At 39.6% G+C, this 21757-nt stretch overlaps 3 protein-coding genes across 5 annotated transcripts; all 3 read right to left on the bottom strand.

The window, feature by feature from the left end:
* Nucleotides 1-222: 222 nt before the first annotated feature.
* On the bottom strand, nt 223-3730 carry p2ry8 (P2Y receptor family member 8). The gene is made up of 3 exons (XM_034110104.2): nt 3549-3730; nt 2034-2382; nt 223-1296 (listed from the first exon to the last, which is right to left on the bottom strand). Exons 2-3 carry the CDS (start codon nt 2348-2350, stop codon nt 540-542), a joined length of 1074 nt encoding a protein of 357 aa, XP_033965995.1. The 5' UTR covers nt 2351-2382; nt 3549-3730; the 3' UTR covers nt 223-539.
* Nucleotides 3731-4545: 815 nt separating this feature from the next.
* On the bottom strand, nt 4546-10531 carry upf3a (UPF3A regulator of nonsense mediated mRNA decay). 3 transcript variants are annotated; one of them, XM_034110746.1, is made up of 11 exons: nt 10354-10531; nt 9552-9658; nt 9314-9420; nt 8988-9086; nt 8704-8814; nt 8549-8604; nt 8305-8463; nt 8052-8185; nt 7389-7677; nt 6960-7001; nt 4546-5776 (listed from the first exon to the last, which is right to left on the bottom strand). In XM_034110746.1, exons 1-11 carry the CDS (start codon nt 10492-10494, stop codon nt 5588-5590), a joined length of 1434 nt encoding a protein of 477 aa, XP_033966637.1. In that variant the 5' UTR covers nt 10495-10531; the 3' UTR covers nt 4546-5587. The 3 variants fall into 3 exon arrangements, with proteins under 3 accessions (XP_033966637.1, XP_033966636.1, XP_033966638.1); XM_034110745.1 differs by having other exon boundaries at nt 7377-7677; XM_034110747.1 differs by lacking the exon at nt 6960-7001 and having other exon boundaries at nt 7377-7677.
* An 840-nt stretch (nt 10532-11371) lies between these two features.
* Nucleotides 11372-21547, bottom strand: cdc16 (cell division cycle 16 homolog (S. cerevisiae)). The gene is made up of 18 exons (XM_034110613.2): nt 21297-21547; nt 21056-21110; nt 20075-20172; nt 19901-19939; nt 19664-19804; nt 17726-17885; nt 17505-17599; nt 17101-17234; nt 16552-16631; nt 16388-16437; nt 16233-16306; nt 16001-16126; nt 14757-14909; nt 14256-14319; nt 14079-14140; nt 13139-13274; nt 12389-12479; nt 11372-12191 (listed from the first exon to the last, which is right to left on the bottom strand). The coding sequence occupies exons 1-18, from the start codon at nt 21342-21344 to the stop codon at nt 11938-11940; spliced, it is 1860 nt and encodes a 619-aa protein (XP_033966504.1). The 5' UTR covers nt 21345-21547; the 3' UTR covers nt 11372-11937.
* Nucleotides 21548-21757: the final 210 nt, after the last annotated feature.

Here is a 21757-nt window from a genome sequence, read left to right on the forward strand (position 1 = left end):
GGAGAACAAAGGTAAAAAAAAGTCACACACACACACACACACACACACACACACACACACACACACACACACACACACACACACACACACACACACACACACACACACACACACACACACACACACACACACACACACACACACACACACACACACACACACACACACACACACACACGTGCAGCAATAATGGAAAATACAAATTAAGAAAAGGCTTATAGAATATGTTAAAATGAGTTTATTTACATGCTATATTTTTTGTCAAAAAATAACTTCTATGATTCTTGTGGCAAAAATACACAATCTCTACAATAATAATGTTTTCATATTTAAAAGAAAAAGCATATACAATAAGTCAAATAACTCAACTGTTTCCTGTTCATTTTCATTTGTCCATCACACGCAGGGAAAGTAAAATAATTAGGAAAAGCTTGACCCACTCAGGGAAAACCCTCACTTTTATGGTTTCTGTCTCGCTCTCACTTCCCTTATCACGTCTCTCATGTTACACTCTTATCTCTTCCTCTGATTATGTCTCTCTATGCTGTGGAATACACCTTGGTGTGTTCTCTCTCTGAACTATCAACATGTGCAGAGTAAAAACTCTCTTTATGCTTCATCTTCATTGAATCCACACTAGTCACACTCGTCAGATTCATTAGCTTTCGCAGCTTTTGTCTGAACTCCTTGCAAGCAAAGTAGTAAATGAAAGGGTTGAGGCAGCTATTCAGGCAGCTTAAACAAAGAGACAGTTTGTAGGCCATGTAGAGAGACCGATCATAGAAAAGTTTCAGCACACTGTGAGTCAACAGGAGGATGTTGTTTGGAGCAAAGCAGAAGGTGAAGACCAGGAGAACAACGATGACCAGACGTATCGCTCTCTTTTTCTGGGTTGTTTTCTGGGAGTTTTTGGCCAGTTTGAGTATCACTCTGACATAGCAAAATGTCGTGACACAGAAAGGGAAGAGGAAAAGGAAGAACACCATGCTGAAGAGAAAAGTCGCCCAGGCAGCCTTTGACGGGAACATTTCTTTCTTCAGCATGTCAAAGCATGTGGTGATCTTGAGTTCAGGGATGTAAAAGGTCAGGTCTGTGGTCATCAGCGGGTGCAGAACACACAGGACTAAACCCCACATGAGGAAGCAGCTGATGATAGCGATGAACTTTTTCTTCCCAGTTCCAACTTTATCTCTATAACGCATGGGCAGGATGATGCCCAGGTACCGTACAATCCCAATGGCCATCATGGTCAGGATGGAACAGTACATGTTGGTGTAGAAGACAAGGGTCAGGACACTGTAGGATACATAGAAGAAAAGTGTTTTAGTTAATCCCTTCATCAAGTAAAATAAAAGATGAAAAGATAGTTTTTCTTTATATGGACTATGAAACCTTAGCTAGCAGCTGGAAAATGTAGCTTAGCGTAAAAACTGGAAACAGGCAGGAAAAGCTAGTCTGGTTCTAAGACAACAAAAACATATGCAAGAAAACCAAAATGGGATATCTCTTTGATTAATCCTGACAGGAAATGTGAAAAAGGACCAGTTGTGTTTTTTTTGGGGGGGGGGTTAAGTGTAGGTGTAGCTTATTTATAGGCCAGGGGGCAGGGGCTAAAGAAATAGTCTGGCCCTTAACCTTTGGCAACCTATAAATAATTAACATAACTTTAAGCTTTCCGTTTCTGTGCGGATTATCAAAAAATATACACCGTGTTAGTGAGCTTTAGAGCTTCTGCAGTTTTGGCTACTTCTGTACAGTGCCATTTTGTTATGCTAAACTAATTAGCTATTGGTCATAGTTTCATTTTGAACAAACACGAGTGGTATTGAACTTCTCATCCGACTCTGGGCAAGATAGCAATCAAACGTATTTCCCAAAACCTATTCCAACTGGAGGACTGTGGATTAACACTGAGTAGTTGTAAAGGTAATCTTTAGCCGGAAAAAGACAACATTGAAAACTGAAGTTTCAGTGCATGTTAAAGACATCCAATATCAACACTTTTACATTGCCCTCCAAATTCTATAGAATACCTGCACATCGTGGGTCCCAGAGTCCAGTGGTATCCTTGGAGCTGGTAGGCGATCTGAAAGGGCAGCGCAGCGCCAACAGCCATGTCGGTGAGGGTGAGATTAATCATGAAGATGATGGACGGTGTCTTTGGGGAGGTATGGAAGATGAGGAGCCACATGGAAAGGCCATTTCCTACCAGGTTGATGACAGTGACGATCATATAGATGACGGAGATGGTAATTCTGGTGTTCACACTGTTCAACAGGGCCAGAGTGGCGTTGTCTAGCTTTAAGTCGCTGTGATTGCCCATCATGAGTGGAAGGGATTGGCTTCTCATCACCTGAGTCGACCGTTAACAAACTTGTGGAGCTGATGGAAATAAAGCAGTTTCAAATACATCGTCATGTTATTGTTTCGTAATAATTGAATGCACAAACAAACAAAAATGTCTGTAGACTAGTCCTTTATTGAGGGACCACTGAATGCAGTCGTTCTTCTTTTTGCAAGTGCAAACGTGATTGATCATTCAGGTGTGAAAGAAACACAGAGCATTCTTTTCTCATTCTTTTGAAGCTCTGTGGTTTTTTTCTCATTTAAATACTGAAAGTGTGGATTGAGTTTTCACACAGGAAAGGACGTCCTAGAATTGTTGTGAACACCACCACCACTGGCGTGTGGTTGTGACAACATGTTTGGAGAGTCAGGCGAGAACTCTAAGTGATAACATTATAAAAGCCTTGAAATAGTAGGTGAGACAAACTGTATTTTATCTTTTTGCTTTGCGATAGTTACCCAGTATCATTTTAAGGAACAAAAAACACTTTTCTTTCCCACGTGGTGCACATAGTGCTGGTGGTTTCAATACACATTTTTGATGGTAAGTACCTACTACTACAACAAGGAACATCATTATGATAATGGTTACACTTTTTGGAATCACGTCAGAAAAAAACACATCGTATTGCAACAATAATAAAAAGCAAATATGTGTTTTTTTCACTATTTTTTTTTTTTTTTTTAAAGTTTGTTGATTTGACTTATTGTCCATTTCTCTGCCTGGATAGTTTTATTGTATCTCTGTAATGAGACTAAGTATTTATTTAACCTTCATGCCATGATGTATTTACATCTATACTTCACTTATTCATAACATATTGAAAGTGATTATCTTTCTGGGTGCCATTTGCTTCTGTATGTATAATTTACTAATGCTGCTCCTTTCACCTATTGTTTTCTTTTTGTGTGTTTTTAGTTTTTGTGTTAAAAAACTAAATAAAACATATTGGGATAATCTAAAACATATTGTGATAACCTTTCTTTTGACTAAGGATATTGAGTAACTGAGCACATTTAGCTGGATAAATGTAAAAAATGACGCGTGGCAGTAGAACATGATAACAAACTCACACATGGAGCAGTTTAGGACCATTTCAAGTCAACATTTAAAATGTACAAACATAAATATAAATTTAAAGTTCTTCTTATAAATCCTTATAGTCCTTATTAGTCTAAAAGATAGACGGTTAAACACTCACCTATGAACTCAAGGGCAGATAATCGGTGTCAGTTGTAGATGGAGGTACAGATATTATGTCTCCTGACGAAACGAGATTTGTCGTTTTACAGAGTCAAAGACAGGAAATGGATCATGTGACAATCTTTTCATCCCACCAACGGTTGCAACAGCCACACATTAGATTCAGTCTTGAAAGTGACAGGTCTAAAACTCCCCACAGCATGGAGAACACACACATCAGGTGTCCCTTACAATGTGAATCATGAATTGACTCTACAATCCCTAAAACTATATCTATACACGTGGGATAACTGAACAGTATAAAGCGCCTATTTGAAAGAAAAAAAACATTCTTGGGTTTTGCTGATGTGTGAAAGCAAAAGTTACACCTACTTTCAGTTTTAGTCATTGTCAGTTAAAATCACTGCTGTGTGCGTAATACCTGTAACATGTCTTTGAATGCTGAAGAAAAAAATCCCTATACGTGGATTAAGATCTAATTGTATAACCAAGAATAAAGGCCTTTGTATACACTCCATACTCAAAGTCACTAGTAGTACAATATTACAGTACAAGCCGGTGTTGACACATTTCACGGATTTAGCTGTTATGTTAGTGGCTTCCTGTTGATTACGATAGTTCTGCTTTATGTGGGTGACAGTGCCACAGATGCTGTTAGAGATATATGCAATACATAATCATTGTCTCGCAACAAGTAATACACATCAGCCCACTGACTCTTGTGAATTGGACCACCTGCCTTCCAGTTTCACTGTTTCTCAACACGTGCAGAGGAAAAAAGGTGGAGATTTGTTTTGTCTTGGAACATTTTTGTTTCAGTATGAACATTTAATGTACACACCCACTAAAGCTGAGATACTGCTGTGTAGTCATGTCAAGTACAAGTGACTCATATCGATCATTTTTCAATTCATAATAAGGACATTGCTGAAGAAAATGCTGCCAAACCCAAACTGTCAGAGAGCGTCCATAAAAACAGAAACACTGATAAAATCTCTTATAATGGAACAAGAGCTTTATTTGTATTAACTTCAAGAAAAAGGAAATAGATAGACAGCTGTTAGGTCATATGCAAAAATAATAGTAGGCTTGAAAAAAAAAATTACTTTATCAATATTTGTGGCTTTTCAACGCACCTTTACTTGACAGAGTGAATAGAAAACCATGCACACAGAATAGACAATTTATTTTTTTATTTATCCGTGTCATAATTGCTCATAATTAATTTTCTAAACGCTTCATCTCAATTTTGAGATTGTGTTCTTCTTGGCTCATTGGTGATCATGTACAAAGCTTAGAGCTCACAAAACAATTCTGTCTCTGTTGGATAACACCGTCACAATATATGATTGCCCAAATGTATTAAGACACATACAAACTAGGAAAAGGCGGGAAAACAGTTTCCTTTTCTTATCAATAACAACTCTTATTCCCTCCCATTCGCTCAACTTTACACAAAAAAAAAATAAACACAGGATTTCATCTGTGGTATTTTCTACATCCATTATTTGTAAGATTTACTTACGTTATATTTCATTTTGTTAAAATGTATTAAAAACATCCAGGTTTGGAGAAGTCTACAAAGGCTCAGTAACACGATCAGTTGCAGAGGATGAGGTAATGTTTTCAGCGGGAAAATTGTTGATGGATATCACAGGTGAGCTGCCTCTTATCACAACATTTCAACATAGTGGTATTACTGTATGACAATGGCTGTTGTGCTATCATAAAGGTAACTGTTATTATGTGTTCGTTGTTGTATTGTTGACATGCTTTATTCCAAGGATTCTTAGACGGACTAAACACTGAGATAACATGTGTATTAACAATGTTCATGCTAAACAGCAAAACAGAAACCATATTTAACCAACATTAAAAGCTCTGAACTCTGTTACATCTTACTCAAATAAAAAGGCTTTTGAAGTGCCTTTCTCCCTCAATGCAGTTCATGTCATTTAAAAGCTCAGTGATGACCTGTCAAACCTGTCCCCATCAACTTAGGCTGAATAATTGTTCTTTTTTAAACATCCATCCTGCTCACTGTTCCTCTTTGCTTTTCTCGTACCCCTTCTCCGGCCCTGTTGCCATGGGGACAGCCTCGTAGCAGTGCTCCGTCCCGAGCTCCGGTGAGTGTCCCACAGCGATGCAGTCGTAGCCTTTTCCAGCCGAGCTCATGCGCTTCCTGTTGCGTGCGCCCGGCTGATAGAGCTGCATGGCGGGACGGTCCTGCAGGGAGACAAGAGAGCAGAGACATGGGAGAGACTAGTAGCACACATTTGGAATATATAAATCAACATGTATATATGTATTTATCATGTATGTCTCTTGTCTCCCTGCGTATTCTTTCAACGAGTATCACAATCGGTCACTATCGTAGTTTTAGGCTTATCTGTTTCTGGTTTTATTTAGAAATGATTCCCACCTTTTAATGTAGGCTTTTATTTGTACCTGTGTGTGTGTGTGTGTGTGTGTGTGTGTGTGTGTGTGTGTGTGTGTGTGTGTGTGTGTGTGTGTGTGTGTGTGTGTGTGTGTGTGTGTGTGTGTGTGTGTGTGTGTGTGTGTGTGTGTGTGTGTGTGTGTGTGTGTGTGTGTGTGTGTGTGTGTTTGTATCAAAAGGTTCTGTTTTGTCTAGCAGATTCTGGATATTAAGTTGTTTCAGATAAAGTTCCTTTTGCCTGAAGTCTCCTGCATTATGTTCCACCTACTCCACTCTGCGTAATATCCCAGCATGCACTGGGCTAGCAGCAGGGACAGACAACACCCTTTTCACGGTTCAAATGCACTTCTGTATGTATATCCAGCCCACTCTCTTCAGTCTACGTACCAATGACACGACTTTGCAAAGGCGTGCAATAGATACGCAGAAGTCCGATTTTGCGTGCATATGATACTCCCACGTTTGTTATGAACGTATCTTAAATGCGTTTATTTTCTACATATCTTTCCCATTTATTTAACCCTAACCATAACCCAATAAGCTGCTGTGTCGTTTATTGCACCGCAAACATTAAAACTGTCATTGGAACGGCGATCAAGCCTGAAGCCACAGAGCTCTTTGTTTTAATGTTTGAGGTGCAATATCAGCGTATCATATGCACGCAAAATCGGACTTCTGCGTATTTATTGCACGCCTTTGCAAAGTCGTGTCATTTGTACGCAGACTGTCTGTGAGACCGGGTTGGGTATATCAGTCAGTGAACAAAGAGGTAGAATGATGATGAACTGATTAATACATTCTTAACTAAGCCTTTGTTTAATTATAATGGTCTGATCTGTATGCTTTATTGTTCACGTATATCAGTCACGCCACACCGAACGATCAACACTAATACATCTAATACAGCCAACACACAGATACACACACACACATGCCATTATCCTTACTAGCAATTTTGTGTTTCACATTCACCTTATTTGCATGTTTTTGTTCTGTGGTGGGGGTCTGCAGCACCTGGGGGAACATTTTATAAACACAGGAAGAACTCCACACAGAATCAGACCCTGCATCTCACGGCTTTCAAATCTAATGTCATTGTAACTGGAAAACCCTTTCCTGTTCACATGACATTTAAGAGATACGGTTACTAGAAAGCTGTTTGTAATGTGGTTTGGTTATTACAAGTGCTCTATCTGGGTCATCTATGAACAATATCTTTATGACACAAATGCACTGAAAGTATTGAAACATGATTTTTCTGAGCGGACGATTATTATCTGTAAGTAAACAAAATACACATTTCAACAAACATCTGAAACACAGTTGAATGTTAACATCATGAAACAAAACAAAAGTAACTGTAACCATCCCCCCCATTCTCATGCTCACCTTCTCGCTCACCTTGTTTCGGAGGCGTTCCTTCCTGTTACCCACGTCCTCCCTGTCCTCCTTCCCCAGTTTGTCTCCACCATCAGGGCAGTAAGAATAGCCATGATGGTGCCCCTCTTTCTTGGCTCTGTCTTGGCAGTAGCCCTTCCCCCATTTTGTCTCATCTTTGCGGCGCATAAACTTGTCAAACTCATAGTGGTGCCTCTGTCGTTTCCTCTCTTCATCTTTCCCCCGATGGTCCTTTTCTCTCTGCCTGCGGCCGTGCTGCTCTCTCTGCTCCTTGTCGCTCTCAGGTTGACCTCTAGTGTTCAGAAGGGGCATTACACACACACACACACACACACACACACACACACACACACACACACACACACACACACACACACACACACACACACACACACACACACACACACACACACACACACACACACACACACACACACACACACACACACACACACACACACACCACTTTATATAATTGTTACACAAACACAGCTGTTATCGGAATTCTTGGTTACACTTATGACTTCAAATAAAGATACAATTATGTGTTTCAAAATGTTTTACCTATGAAAGAGAGGTTGTATTCAGGGGTTTAACAACACAAATATTAAGTGGCAACACATTTTTAATAGGGGGAATCTCAGACTGTGCCCAAACAATCCTTACTTTTCTTTGGGGTCCTTTGACTTCATTTGTCCTCCGGCTTTCTCCCATTTGCATCTGTCTGTCTCCCCAATGTCACCTTTGTCCTTCATCCGGTCTGAATCCACGTCATCGTCCCTGTCACTCTTCTTAAGGAGCTACACATGGAGATAATACAGGAAAACCTTCATAAATACACCACTAACGTCGCCGATATACTCCAAACAACAAGGAAAAGCAGGCATCAAAACGATTTATTTTCACGATGAAGCATTACCTTGATTTTAATGTCTTTATCAGACAGTTTCCTCTGCTTCTCTGCCTCTTTCCGCTTGCGTCTCTCCTCCTCTCTTCGCTTCCTCTTTTCCTCCTCCCTTTGCCGTTTCTTTTCGAGCTCTCTTCTCCTCCGCTCCTCTCTCTTCTCCTCTCTTATTCTCTGTTGGGACATATTTGGCACATCAGAGAAGAACAAAGCAATTTGTTGGTCATCAGTTTCAATATAAGCATTTTTCATTTCTTACCTGTTTCTCAATTTTCTTATTTTTGATGTATTCCAACAGCGGTGTTGTCCGTTTGGCTGAAGTCAATAAAAGGGGCAATAACTAAGATTAGTTACTGAGGTCCAGTATCTTTCTGACTTGTACATACCTGCATCTTAGTAAATGTGGTACTGTACCTATGAGCTCTCTGGTCTTGGCCTCTATCTCTCCCAGCAGAGTCTCAGGGTTGGCCATAGACTTCTCCTCATCACAGGAGTAATTCTCCAAGAACCGCCTATATTCTGGGTCTGAGGGAGTGTAAGATCCACAATGAGAATGTGATATTCAAAGATTCAAGAATTGATTTTCACCATGTCATAAATCCATGCATTCATATTATAATAAAACGCTGAATGTAATGTCTACTGCACTGTATATCAGGGCATGTTTTAATGATGGATCAAGCTTTGTATTTCTCTACCTTCTTCAATGCTTCCGGTTTTGGCATCTTTCTTTTTTAGCTTCTTCTTTGAGATTTTCTGAAAGGGGGCAAACTCCACCACTGCAGGGTACTCTTGTCCTGGGTAAATATTGAAATAAAAGGCAGCTCGTCATTTAACAGACCAGCAATCAAATAGTAACGATGGCAACAAAAGCTCTTACGCCATCTCACGGGCCCTTAACATGTAGCCTGTAGCTGTAAAATAAACACATCTTTGTTTTGATTTCATTTAGCAGAATATCTCGCCCTATGTGCTGCACTTAATGGCCACCAAAGTGTTACTGAGTTCAAACAAAGCTAAATACCCTTGTTGTCAATGAAGACGTAGCCATCAAATCGGTCCCTGAACAGAAGGATATCTTCCGGGATTTTAAAATTAATATATGCTCTGGAGAACAAGTGGGGATAGAGACTGTTGAAAAAGAGAAAGACAAAGAAGGTGAAGTCATATATTGTCATGTAAAGGGAAAAGGCAACACGTTTTGTTATCCTAGGCACAAGTTCGGTCTAAGGTATTTGTTGTTAGGAAAAAATCATGATTACCTTTGGTCAGCTGGAAAGAACTCAAAATAGTCGTAGGATGGAAGGGGACTGAGCTGCTCCTCTAGCTGGTCCTTTGACAGGTTTGGTGGAAGCCTTCGAATCACGACCTGTAATCAAGTGTAGGTTGCAGCATTTTAAAAACTACTCGGACATACTGCTGCTTTATTATTCACCATTATTTTAAACAGTGTGTTTTGGAAGTGCAATACTGAACTTCACGAGTACCCTTACCGCTCTGACCTATTGATGTGCCAGCAATAACAAACTCATGCTTGTATGTGTGTAGAAATGTATTATTCTAACCACAAAAAGTTTATTTTGAATTATAATGGTGATACCAAAATGCAAGAGATACTAAGTGTCCTGAAACAGAATAACATGTAACACTCAAATGCACACAGACACATATGCACAGACAATAGTAGGCCAATTTACAGCATAGCCTAATACATACTAAAGAAATTGTTATTTTCAGCATTATGAGATTTACAATGCACCTTGGCAACTCTAAACTAAGCAGAAACTATGGATTTGAGAGTCAATAACAGCGATAACAAGACGTGCAATGTTGTGTTATAGAATATGGACCATAGCTTATCTAGCCAGTGTTTACGTTATATAAAGTCTGAGAGGATTGTGAAATGTACTATATGATATATTATAGGTCTAGCTGACAGGTTGGGAATGTAGTCCTTCCTCCTCCTGTCGCTGTCCGCGGTGCTGAAAGGATTCCACCTCCCTCCATTTCTGTTTTCCACACAGCGTAAACAATGCGACACATCGCAAACGCTCGGTTACCCACCTTGGTAAAAACCTCTTTCTTCTCTTCTTTCTGCTTCAGGTTTTCAGGAATGTTTTCCTGCTCTCTTGGGATGTCTCTAAACTGTATCTCCACGACGCTTTTCTCCTTGCCCACGGTCATTTGGTCCTTTTCAGACCTCATTTCTCTCCATCTCCCTCTCGGCCGTGTAAAGCCGCTGTGTTCTCGCGAGAGTGTAGAAATATCGCGAGTGCGGCGAGTCAGCTTTTATATTATGTTCTGAACTCTCTGTGGCCATATAGCTGCTAGGATAACCACACATGCAACACAATTAGCACAAGTTGCGTTTAGGGACAAGAGTAATATTTGTGTCAATGTATAGGTCTCATAAAGAAAACCGTGTATTTATGAATAATGTTTATCATATTGATGGATAATAACCACAAGTTATTGCAAGTAGGCCTATCACTTCTTTAAAGCTGGTTGGTGGGGATGGTATTATCACTTTACATGCTAGCTTTAAAGTCTTATCTTTACGTGTGATAATCGTCTACATGTAATCTTAAATATCAATCTAAATGAAATAAATAAAAACTAAAACAGTAAAATACATGTAAAGGAGTACATCGTTTCATTTATAATCTCTAAGTAAAGTCAATGTAGAGTTGGCAGAATATTAATGTAAAGTAAGCCTGGAAGTATTTACAAAGTTCATAACCTATGGAAATATTAGCATTGTAAAAAGCTACATGTTCATTTCAACCAAATCAAGCACACCACATTTTGCTCATAACTTTTTTTTTTAAATACAAAAATCTCTTACTTTAGAACAGCTTAAATGTAAAAAAAAGAAAATAATCAGATATCAGATTATTTTTACGTTGCCTCCGCTGCATATCTGAATAAAAGCTGATAGGTTTATAATACACCACACAAGTAGAACGGGTTTTATCTTAATTTAATGTCGAAGAGTCACTGTAGGCCGTAGGACGTGCGGCTCCGGGGTCTGGCAGCGGGGCTTCACGCTGATTGGACCCGCAGAGAGCGAGCTGCCGGGGGGGGGGGGGGGGGGGGAACTGAGGGACACCAACAAAGTATCTTTACAAATGGAAAAATGGGACATTAATTTGTCAAAGTACATTTGGAGCAAACAGTCTTTCACCAAAAACTGCTTGTTTTCAGCTGGCTCTTTATTCAACTTGGGAATCCACAGGTTAGGCAACATGTAGGGTCCTGCCATAGGCAGTAATAAGTGACTTTTAGTCTTTTAGATTCCATGTGAGGAGTTTGGCTGCGTTTGCTCTTTTCAATCAAATGTTCCCAGTGTCTTCACTCAACCCCGTAACCAAGGCACATGTTAATCCCCCTTTAAAGTGCATCCTAGCAAATGTATATGATCTACAGCAGGTGCTGTATAACAATTCAGCTACTTTTACTCATTCCCATTATGTTCACATAGGGATGCTCTATCCGTTGTTATCACCATATTATGCACAAGAGGGGGAATCCACAGGAAACCTTTGGTGAAGGACAGGCGCCAAAGTTTAAATTTGATAGTTGTCCTTGGGTTTAAATGTGTACCTATAACAACGTGTTGCTAAAACAGCTCCTCCTGGCAGGGTGAGATCACGTGCTGGTGTCTGACAATGTTTCTAACATCACGTCGCTCTCGTACATGTCGCACTCGAGGGTTAAAGAGAGTTGCAGCGGTGTCTCCAGCATCATCTTGTCCTGATTTGACAGTGGCGTTTCCAAGGACATGCTACTGGGTCCTTCTGATCTCGGAGTAGCGAGGTTATCACCAGACTCCGACGTGTTCAGCATCTTCATCAGCGCTGGAAAGTTCAAGTTGCTTCGCACCTTGTCATTGATGTCTGTGCCTTCGTGGAAACAAATAACACATTGTTTTACAGACCTAAGCTTTCTGCAGGTGTTTCAGAACAGATATTTTCAATGAACGAAGAGTGTTGCCTTAAAAACCCATGGGATCAGATGCTGAAAAATGTAACTTGGACTTCAATTAAAAATATTCAAAGATGAAAACATGTGACTGTAAGGCAGTGTAGCTGTATCCTACCTAAATAGGCATCTGTGTCACCAATGTACATCTCAATACAGTGGCCGAGCATCGTCACAGAGAAAGTGTCGTCCCTTTTCAGTCCAAGTGCCTGCACAGAAAGAAACCAAAACACTTTAAGCATTTGGTACATAAATATAACCATTTCTTCCAACGCCAGTTACATTACTGACAGAAGTATTCGCCCACCAACCAGTCATGTTGCAGTTTGAACGTCATGTCTTTCCAAAATGCCATCCCATTTTATTCCATCACACATTTGTGTGCATTTTTCAGTTATGGCCACACACTTATTTTATGAGGTCACGATAGCCTTGACCTTTGACCACCATATCTAATTAGTCATTTATTTGACAATTATTCCAAATTGAAGAAATTCCTTCCAGATGTTCTTTAGATATGGAGTATGAGAATGGGATGGATGGACAACCCAAAAACGACACAAAAAATGTCTCTATTATTTTTCATTTAAACTTTGTAAAGTTGGTTTATTTAATCTGCACTTGAAATGTTTATTTCATTGATATTAAAGCTGATCTTGTGTTTGTTTGTGTTTACAAAAGAAAGCTCGCTATTCAACACATTGACCTTTAACGACACTCCACTATGCCTCCTTCATAAGTTCTGTTTCTATGGCCTAACCTCAACTGACAACCATCCTCTATTTAGGCAGAGTGTTTTAAATACACATTGCTGAAGGTTTTAAGTGGGAAACAAAACCCTTAAAGACTGGAGAAAAAGGCACTTTACCGTATGAAAGTAGTCGATAGCGCTCTCGAAGTCTCCCATAAGGCTGTGCACGTATCCTATGGCAGAGTAGGTGGAGGCGTGCTGAGGGATTAACACCAGCGCCTGGCGGTGGTACTCCAGCGCCCGCTCGTACTTTCTACACAAACCGCACAATATACAGAATCCACATCAACAGATTCAACAGAAAATCATGTTTGCGTACATATCACGAAATACATTGAACCAAATATTATATTTAAACTCCATCATTACGTTTTCCAGGAGAACATATAGTGAGGAAATGTCAACAGATACAGCTTGATGATAAACAGGTTCTATATTCCACCTAGAGACAAGAAATGTAATAGCATCAGCTATAAAAAAAAATATATATATTTGTACATTTCAACCTACTGTAGTTATTATCATTTTGAAAAACATAATGAGAACTCTTCATCTGCTCAATCTAATAAAACAATGGTGGCCAAAGGAAGCAGCACAACAATGATATATTTCTGTTTCTAAACATCTAGATTCTTTGAGTTGATATAAACCTATCCGAACCTCTCAAAACAACCACTTGTGTGGCCCACATTCTGCAAGCCTCTTATATCTATTGACTGGTGCCTATGCATTATTTATTAAAGGGTCTTTTCATGAATTTTAAATGAGGGTCCTACCTACACTGAATGATTGCGATAGAACATATCTGAAAATAGTTTGTAGGAAGAAGGTAAAGGAGAATGAGATAAGCAGGGAATGACTTTTTTTTTTAGAGAAATGCACACTCTGCAATCTTCTTTGACAATCCTCGAGATAAAATGATCCTCCATACTAGTGCTATAGCGAATGTGCACACTCAAAGAACTTGAAATCCATAATTCCATTTAGAAAAATTCAAACCTAAAAGTGTAAACAACCCAGCATTTTGTCAAAAAATAAAAAAGGGCTCCATACTTACTTCAATTTCCGACACACATGACCCAAGTTGTTTAACAGAGGCTCCCATTTGTCCACAGTGACCTTAGATTTAAAGACAAATAGTAAAAGAGGCAAACATTATTTTCTAACGTAGAACTGCAATGTTTTCAAGCCCTTGTAATTTATGTTTTTCTAATTTTAATAAATGAGCAGTTACCTCATTCCCTATGGCCTTGATCTTCTCCATCGCATCAAGAAACAACCTCTCTGCTGTCTTCCAGCTGAAAACAGATGTGAAAAACAGTCTTACAGCAGATCCGATCTTTTAAATAAATAAAAACAATCAATGTGTGTATAAATAATATCAGGAGCGTTATGAGGTATTTAAATGTGTGTATATCCTAGCTATAAAGTGTCAGTACCTTAAAAAGGAAAAGAAAATTACAAATATTTGAGATCTGATTCTACAAATATATCCGTCTTGGACATTTTTGCTTCCACCCCAATTTAATATAGGTGAATGGAATTTAGTTTGCAACCACATTTCAAAACCAGACAATTCAACCTAAGATGATATGCAAGTTTAGTGAGGTCATATGAAAAATGTTATACAAGTCCTTTGTGATCCGACCCTATATGGCTCTTTCATTGCTGCCAATAATGCTACCTTTGTCAAACTGAAGGCCTACGTGTTATTGTTTGTGGCTGCATGACTCACTCTCCATTCTGAAAGGCAACCACTGCCACCTCGTGTATGACGAACGGGTCCTCAGGAGCGATACTGAGAGCCTGGCTGAAGAAACGCTCCGCCAGCTTGGAGTTGTTGGTCAGACCGTACTCCAGGCCGATGTAAAGCAAGGGTAGGTGACACCTGCATGAGAGAGAGCCGGACACATTAAACACCAGATTCATTCTTTTTTTATTGTTTAGTGAAAGTTAATTGAGAAGTAGCAACAATTAGTTAAAGCTATATATTTCTAATGGCACATTTCGAACAGGTGAGCTGTTGCTGAGTGATGGGCTGCATCTAACACTGTTGGATGTTTTTAGTTTTTTTTTTTAAATCAGAATATCAGTTGTGGCAAGGTGAAGTTAACTTAAAGGGGAGCTATCATGCAAAAAGCACTTTTTGATGTCTTTTACACATAAAGATGTGTCCCCGGTGTGTCGTTGAACTCACGCAGCATCAGAAAATAAAACCCTCTCTCTTTTCCTCCGTACCCAAATCTAGAAAAACGGGGGCACGGAGCTGATCCAGATTTGCGTCCGATATGACGTCATATGGGAAATGTGGACCCACAGCCCTATCAGAATGTTGCTGTCAGAAACAATGCCCTACTGTTTTGGATGTAATATGGTCTGTGTTTACATTAGCATCGCTAACACTCAGAGCTACCCTGTACTGGAGAGCATGTGTGTGAAGAAGCAGGAAATAAAAAAGGAACTCACCTTGTGGTATAACCGGCAAGAGAGAAAGCCTTTGAGCTCCATACTGTTTCAGAAATAATCCTTGATAATCCATGATATGGCGTTTCATCACGGCAGTATTTAGTTTAGACAGTAGCTGCCGGGTTCTGATTGAGCTCAGCTTTTCTTTTTCTTTTTTTAAAAAGCTTTACCCAAAATCAGCACTTTTGAAACAGGAAGTGAAATAGAGGGATATGAGGCATGGCAAGAATGGGTGATCTGTTTGGTATTTTGAGCAAAACACTTCATAGACATGTTTTTTATATTTTTAATTATATATCTGAGACCTATGCTATTGCCTAAAAATAGCATGATAGGTGTACTTTAATTGTCTTGGTGTGTGCCTGCTCTTTAACACAGAAAAAAATAACTCAGCTTTTCATACATTTTCAAATGACATCATATGCTTGACTCCATTGACGCTCATTTATGTGATATGGGCTTTCCTAATATAACAAAAAAAGGAAATGTATTTATAAAGCCTAATGTGCTTACCCTTTCATCAGCTGTGCAGCAGTGAAGTAGGCAGCCATGGCTTGGTCATGCTCACTCTCCACTGCAAATGAATGGCCATAGGCGATCCATGCAGGACCATACGTCCTCTCCAGTGTGGTGGCTTTACTATAGGAGACATACCATACCCAATATATATAACTGCACTTCAACAAACAGCCTGCAATGCTGTCTCAAACAGGAATTACTTCCTTTTCAGTGTTTTAATGCATACCTGAGGTACCGGCGAGCATGTTCGTTTTTATGGCCGACCATGAGATAGTAGCACCCGACAGCAAACCAGGATACCTAATGAGGATTTGGTTATTAAATACTGGAAATGATATCAAAAGTAAAATAGATGTGTGGTGATGTGGCTGCAACACTTACTGGGTTGTTGGGATACAAGTCTACAAGTTTGTGTGAGAGGTAAAACAACTCTGTGGGAAAGAAAACGCAAAAAAGCTTGAAACTGATCAATTAACTATTATACTGCCGGATGGTGTAACTAAAAATAATTTATGCAAGAAGCAACGAGAGATATATATTTTTACCATTTGATTTTCCAAGCTCCACAAGAGTTCCTATGTGGACTGGTAAACAATTGGCATGGAACGGGTCTTTAACCATCACCCTGAAATACAAAAAGAGAGCTGCATGATGGGATTGTTAACCTTATTGTATTTCACAATGTTGTAGTGCGCACAAAGGGCATCATTTATAACCTATTTTGGTTTGACTGTTAAAATACAACTCTTTACAAAGATGCTCATTAAATTAGGCTGCACACTGTAGAGCTGTGAATTATTCTCATTGTGTGACTTACAATATTTGATGTTATATTGAATGAGTAGGCCCCACATTTTCACAGGCACTTCCTATGGATCGCTACATTACATTGCATTTAGCTAACGTTTTATCCAAAGCGATGTATAACAAGTGAAAGGGGAGACAGAGTAAATGGCCGGATTCAAACCTGGGTCTTGGAACTAAGTCCCTATACATGGGCCGCTGCACTACTAGGTGAGCTATGCGTCGGATACATTATTTTCTGTCAACATGCAAAGATCAGTAACAAACAGAGTAAACCTGAAGACACTTACGTTGATGTGAGTTTGTAGCACATCTTGAAATCACAGTTATAATAATGCCTCTCAGCAAGAGACACCACGACATCCAAGTTGTCCTGGAGACCATTGACCATCTCTGGCACCACCAGATCACTGGGCTTGTTATACTGCAATGGGAAGAAGGAGACTACGTGTGTTTAATTATGCATGTGTGTGCAAGGTGGGTGCAAGGTCTAGATCTGAGGACGTGGAAAAGGAAATAAAGCAAGGTCAAGAATGAGATGAATGGAAGGGGGTAGGACGAATGCATTGCAATGAACATTAATGTGTTTTCGTAAAAATAAGAAAAAGATATATCTGCCTTTTGCTATAATTAATTAAATCATCACAGGTGATATATAATAATATACAAAACAACTGAATGCAGAGCCCCCTACCTTCTTTAACTTATTCTCAAATAGGAAGTGTAACAGCTCCTCCTCTTCCTCAGTGCATTGTTGACTCAGAGGAAGTGAGTCAAGGAAGTCTTTCTCTATTGAAAAAAATAACACATTTCTCATATATCGTCATTTTACAAGTTATTGCAATGATAACAAATGGCACATAATGGTAGAACTTGAATATGTTTGTGCACATGCTGGCCACACATCTGCCTCACCTTCCTGAGCGGTCAACATGTGGTGGGACGTTAAAAGGTCAAAGGCTTCAAAGCAGTACACATCCAGTTTCAAGGCCTCTTTGTAGCTGGAGGTGGCCAGTGGTCTGTTGTCCATGGCATCATAGATTTTACCCCGCAGGAGGCTGATGGAGCTGCTGATCTGAAATATTACAGAGGAAAAACATGGATAACAGAAAGAGTCTTTTGTAAATGTATATAAAATAACTCATAGCTGTATATAGTTTTAAAGCTCCAACAACTCCATAGCATTACCAAGGCTGGGATGAGGCAGTGATTCTCATTTAATGACATGGCGGGTATATCTTTACAGTCATCCCGGGAAGATTGGTTTCCAAGCTATCTGACCTAGGATTTTCCCCAAACATCTGCCAATGGATTAAGGACTTCCTAACTAACCGCCCCCAGACAGTGAGAATAGGCCCTCACCTCTCCTCCACCCTCACACTCAGCACCGGTTCACCACAAGGCTGTGTGCTGAGCACCATGCTCTACTCCCTGTACACCTATGACTGTGCCCCCACTCACCCCACCAACACCATCGTCAAGTTCGCGGACGACACAACCGTGGTTGGACTGATCACAAGAGGAGATGAGTCAGCCTACAGGGATGAAATCCAGAGACTGGCAGTGTGGTGTTCAGATAATAACCTTGTTCTGAACTCCATAAAAACAAAAGAACTCATTATAGACTTCAGGAAAAACAGCACAACACCAGATCCACTGTACATCAACGGCAACTGTGTGGAAAGGGTTCCTGCCTTCAGGTTCCTCTGCACACACATTGCTGAAGATATATCCTGGTCTATCAACACCACAACATCTGTGAAAAAGGCCCAGCAGCGACTCCACTTCCTGAGGATCCTCAGGAAAAACAACCTGGAGGAGAAGCTTCTGGTGTCTTTCTACCGCTGCTCCATAGAGAGTGTGCTGGCATATTGCCTAACCACGTGGTGTGCCAGCTGCTCAGAAAAGGACAGGAAAGCCCTTCAGAGGGTCATCAACACAGCCCAGAAGGTCATCGGCTTCTCTGGAGGAACTCTTCAGCCAACGTTGCCTCAACAGAGCAGGCAAAAATAATTGCAGACTCTTCACACCCTGGACACTTCCTGTTTGCTCTTCTGCCCTCCGGTAGACGCTACAGGTCAATTCAATCAAGGACAAACCGACTGAAAAACAGTTTTTACCCCAGAGCCATACGAGAACTGAACACTGTCAAACGCTGAACTGAACAGTTACAACTGCACTACTTTTTAATAGTTGTATTAACTAATGATCGACATCAGAGATGCAAAATATCATCCCTGTGTGTTTTTTTTTTTTATATTGTAAACTGTATTTAAATAATGTGCGGGCATGTATGGATGTGTGAGCATGTTTAATGTGTATATGTTTATATAGATAATATATGTATTCGTTTTATGTGGAAATGCACTGCGAGGATTGCTTTTTTAAATTTCGTTGTACCTGGTGCGATGACAATAAAGGAATTATATTCTATCTTGCCAATATTATGTCACATAACTTGCATGCTAAAAATGACATGTGCTGCACTTCAGTGTAGTTATAATGATTTCACATGCCCTCATTTAGAGCAAGACCTCGTAAAACAAATCTGATGTTGAACTAAAAAAGCAATTATATCACAAGTGGCTATTATATAGGAGTGTTTTGTGGAATAAACATGGCTATAGTGTCTACCCAGTCAAAGAAATTAACTGACAGAGTATAGCTACATAAATGCACTAACAGATTTAAAAAAGTTTAACGAGAGGTGATGAAAAGAACAATTCTGAGGATTAAGATTCGACCCTGCAACACTGACAAACAAAACCCAAGTCCAAAATGTATAATCGAATTGACTGCAGACATCCAGACTGCACTCAATACACGTTTTGTTCAGTGGCAGGTGAGACTTACAGAGGCAGGGGACATGTCCCAGTCCTTGGCTGACTCTGGTGTCCCGCTGTCCTCTTTCATGCTCCTGTCCAGCAGCCTCTTACTAGCCAGCTCCTCTGCGTCCAGGATATCCAAGGCCTGCTGGAACTCTTTGGCAGCATACTAGACAAAACAGTCGGATACTATGAAGCATGGAAATTACCTAGGCTTCTCTGAGTTGTATAATGCAATGTAAATAACTATTTTACAGGTACTTACATGGCATCTAGCAGCAAGATACTGACAAGCTCCGTACAGCTGTTTAAGAGAAGACAAATGTTGTTTCAGACAAGGGACTGAACTGGGTACAATCCTCCATATGTTGATTTGTGTATTTAATATTAAATGTATCACTCACTCATTGAGAAAGAACACACACATAACCCACATTACCTTGTCAAGTTTTCGAGATCGGAGGGCATGGGAGGCTCTGTGGTACTGTGAGGTCAAGTAAAGGCACTGAGCTAGCCAGTAGATATCCTGGGGATCCTCTGGAGGAGGTACAAAGAGCCAGGGTATTACATTTCTGATAGTATAGTCATCCCTGACACCAAAACATTAGGGACATTGTCAAACTAGCTTGTGCCAATGAAAGCAAAATAGTAATGATGTCTCTATAAACCGCTAGTCTTATTAACAGTGGTGTAAAGTAACAAAGTACATTTACTCAAGTACACTACTTAAAGTACAATTTTGAGATACTTGTTCTTTACTTGAGGATTTAAACGTTTTGCTACTTCATATTTCTGCCCCATTATAATCAAGAGGTAAATCGTGTACTTTTAAAACCACTACATTTTTTGTATAACTTTAGTTACTTTGCAGATTGGGATTAATTATGTTTATATATTCAACACTTAAGACTTTAATCACACAGAGTAAATCCACAAGCTACCCTGCAAAGTAATTACAACTAGCTTTAATAAACACATTAATGCATAAATACATATAATTAAAACATAACATATATTAGATAATGGGTCAATCTGCATAATGTTCGCTATTACTTTCGGAATTTAAGTATATTTTGATTCTATTACTTTTGTACATGAGTAACATTTGCAATACAAGACTTTTAACATAGTACTACTACACAATGCTACTTCTACTCAAGTACAAGATATGATATGAGTACTTCTTCCACCTCTGCTTCATCACTGACAGGATACACCAAAATCATCACAGCCGTTGACAAGCTACTGTATTATCTACCATTAATATACAGTCTATTTACCGCTCGTTACAATGACAGGAAAACAGGAATAATGTCTTTATAAACCGCTAGTCTTATTAGCATTGTAACTTTAGCTGACAAATCGGTAGGTTAAGTCTGCTATGCTTGCTAGTCACACAGCAATAACTGCACTTACTTACCGTGAGACAGGGACGCTATCTTGTCGGCCCAAAACAGAGCACTTTGATACTGTTGCTGTAAACAAACACAACAAAAAAGGCAAGAGTTACTCAAATATGTGTTGTTGCGTTTAGCCGGGTGATAGCTAAAGTTAGCCAGGCAGTCCAGCTATGAATGTTCGTTCCTATTGACACCAGGTTTGCTCTCAAGCTAGCATTTAGCTAGCAACACAGAAAGTCAGAAATACATGATAATTCTTACCTGATCAATGTACGCCCGAACTCGCTTTCGGAGTCTGTCGAGATTCATTTTTGTTTTTCCTTTTTATTGCTCTGACTTTTAAAAGTGTGTCATTCTAAGAGAGAAGAACGCAGTGTACAAAACTATGAACAAAACAGTTCGTACTAGCTTGCTTGCTAGCTGCGTAAAATCAAATAATCAAATCCGCGGCTTCTTTCTGCAAAACGTGTCCCGCAAAATGGTGCCGTGAGGAAACTCATACTGGATAGACAGTTCCACTCTTTCACAATTAAATCGAGTGGCGAAGTCACGCCCATCAACTTCCGGTACATGGGACCTTATTTCGGAAAAATTATGTATTGAAGTCAATGGAGAGAGAACACTTATCTTTCGATCCCGTTTAAATTGTGCCACGAATTACACATATGATGTTTGTCAATCTTAAAAAATCATTGCCATGTCAAAAAAGTCACAGTTTGTCG

This window comes from Pseudochaenichthys georgianus, chromosome 21, assembly GCF_902827115.2.
Source record: "Pseudochaenichthys georgianus chromosome 21, fPseGeo1.2, whole genome shotgun sequence".
Taxonomy (NCBI): Eukaryota; Metazoa; Chordata; class Actinopteri; order Perciformes; family Channichthyidae; genus Pseudochaenichthys; species Pseudochaenichthys georgianus.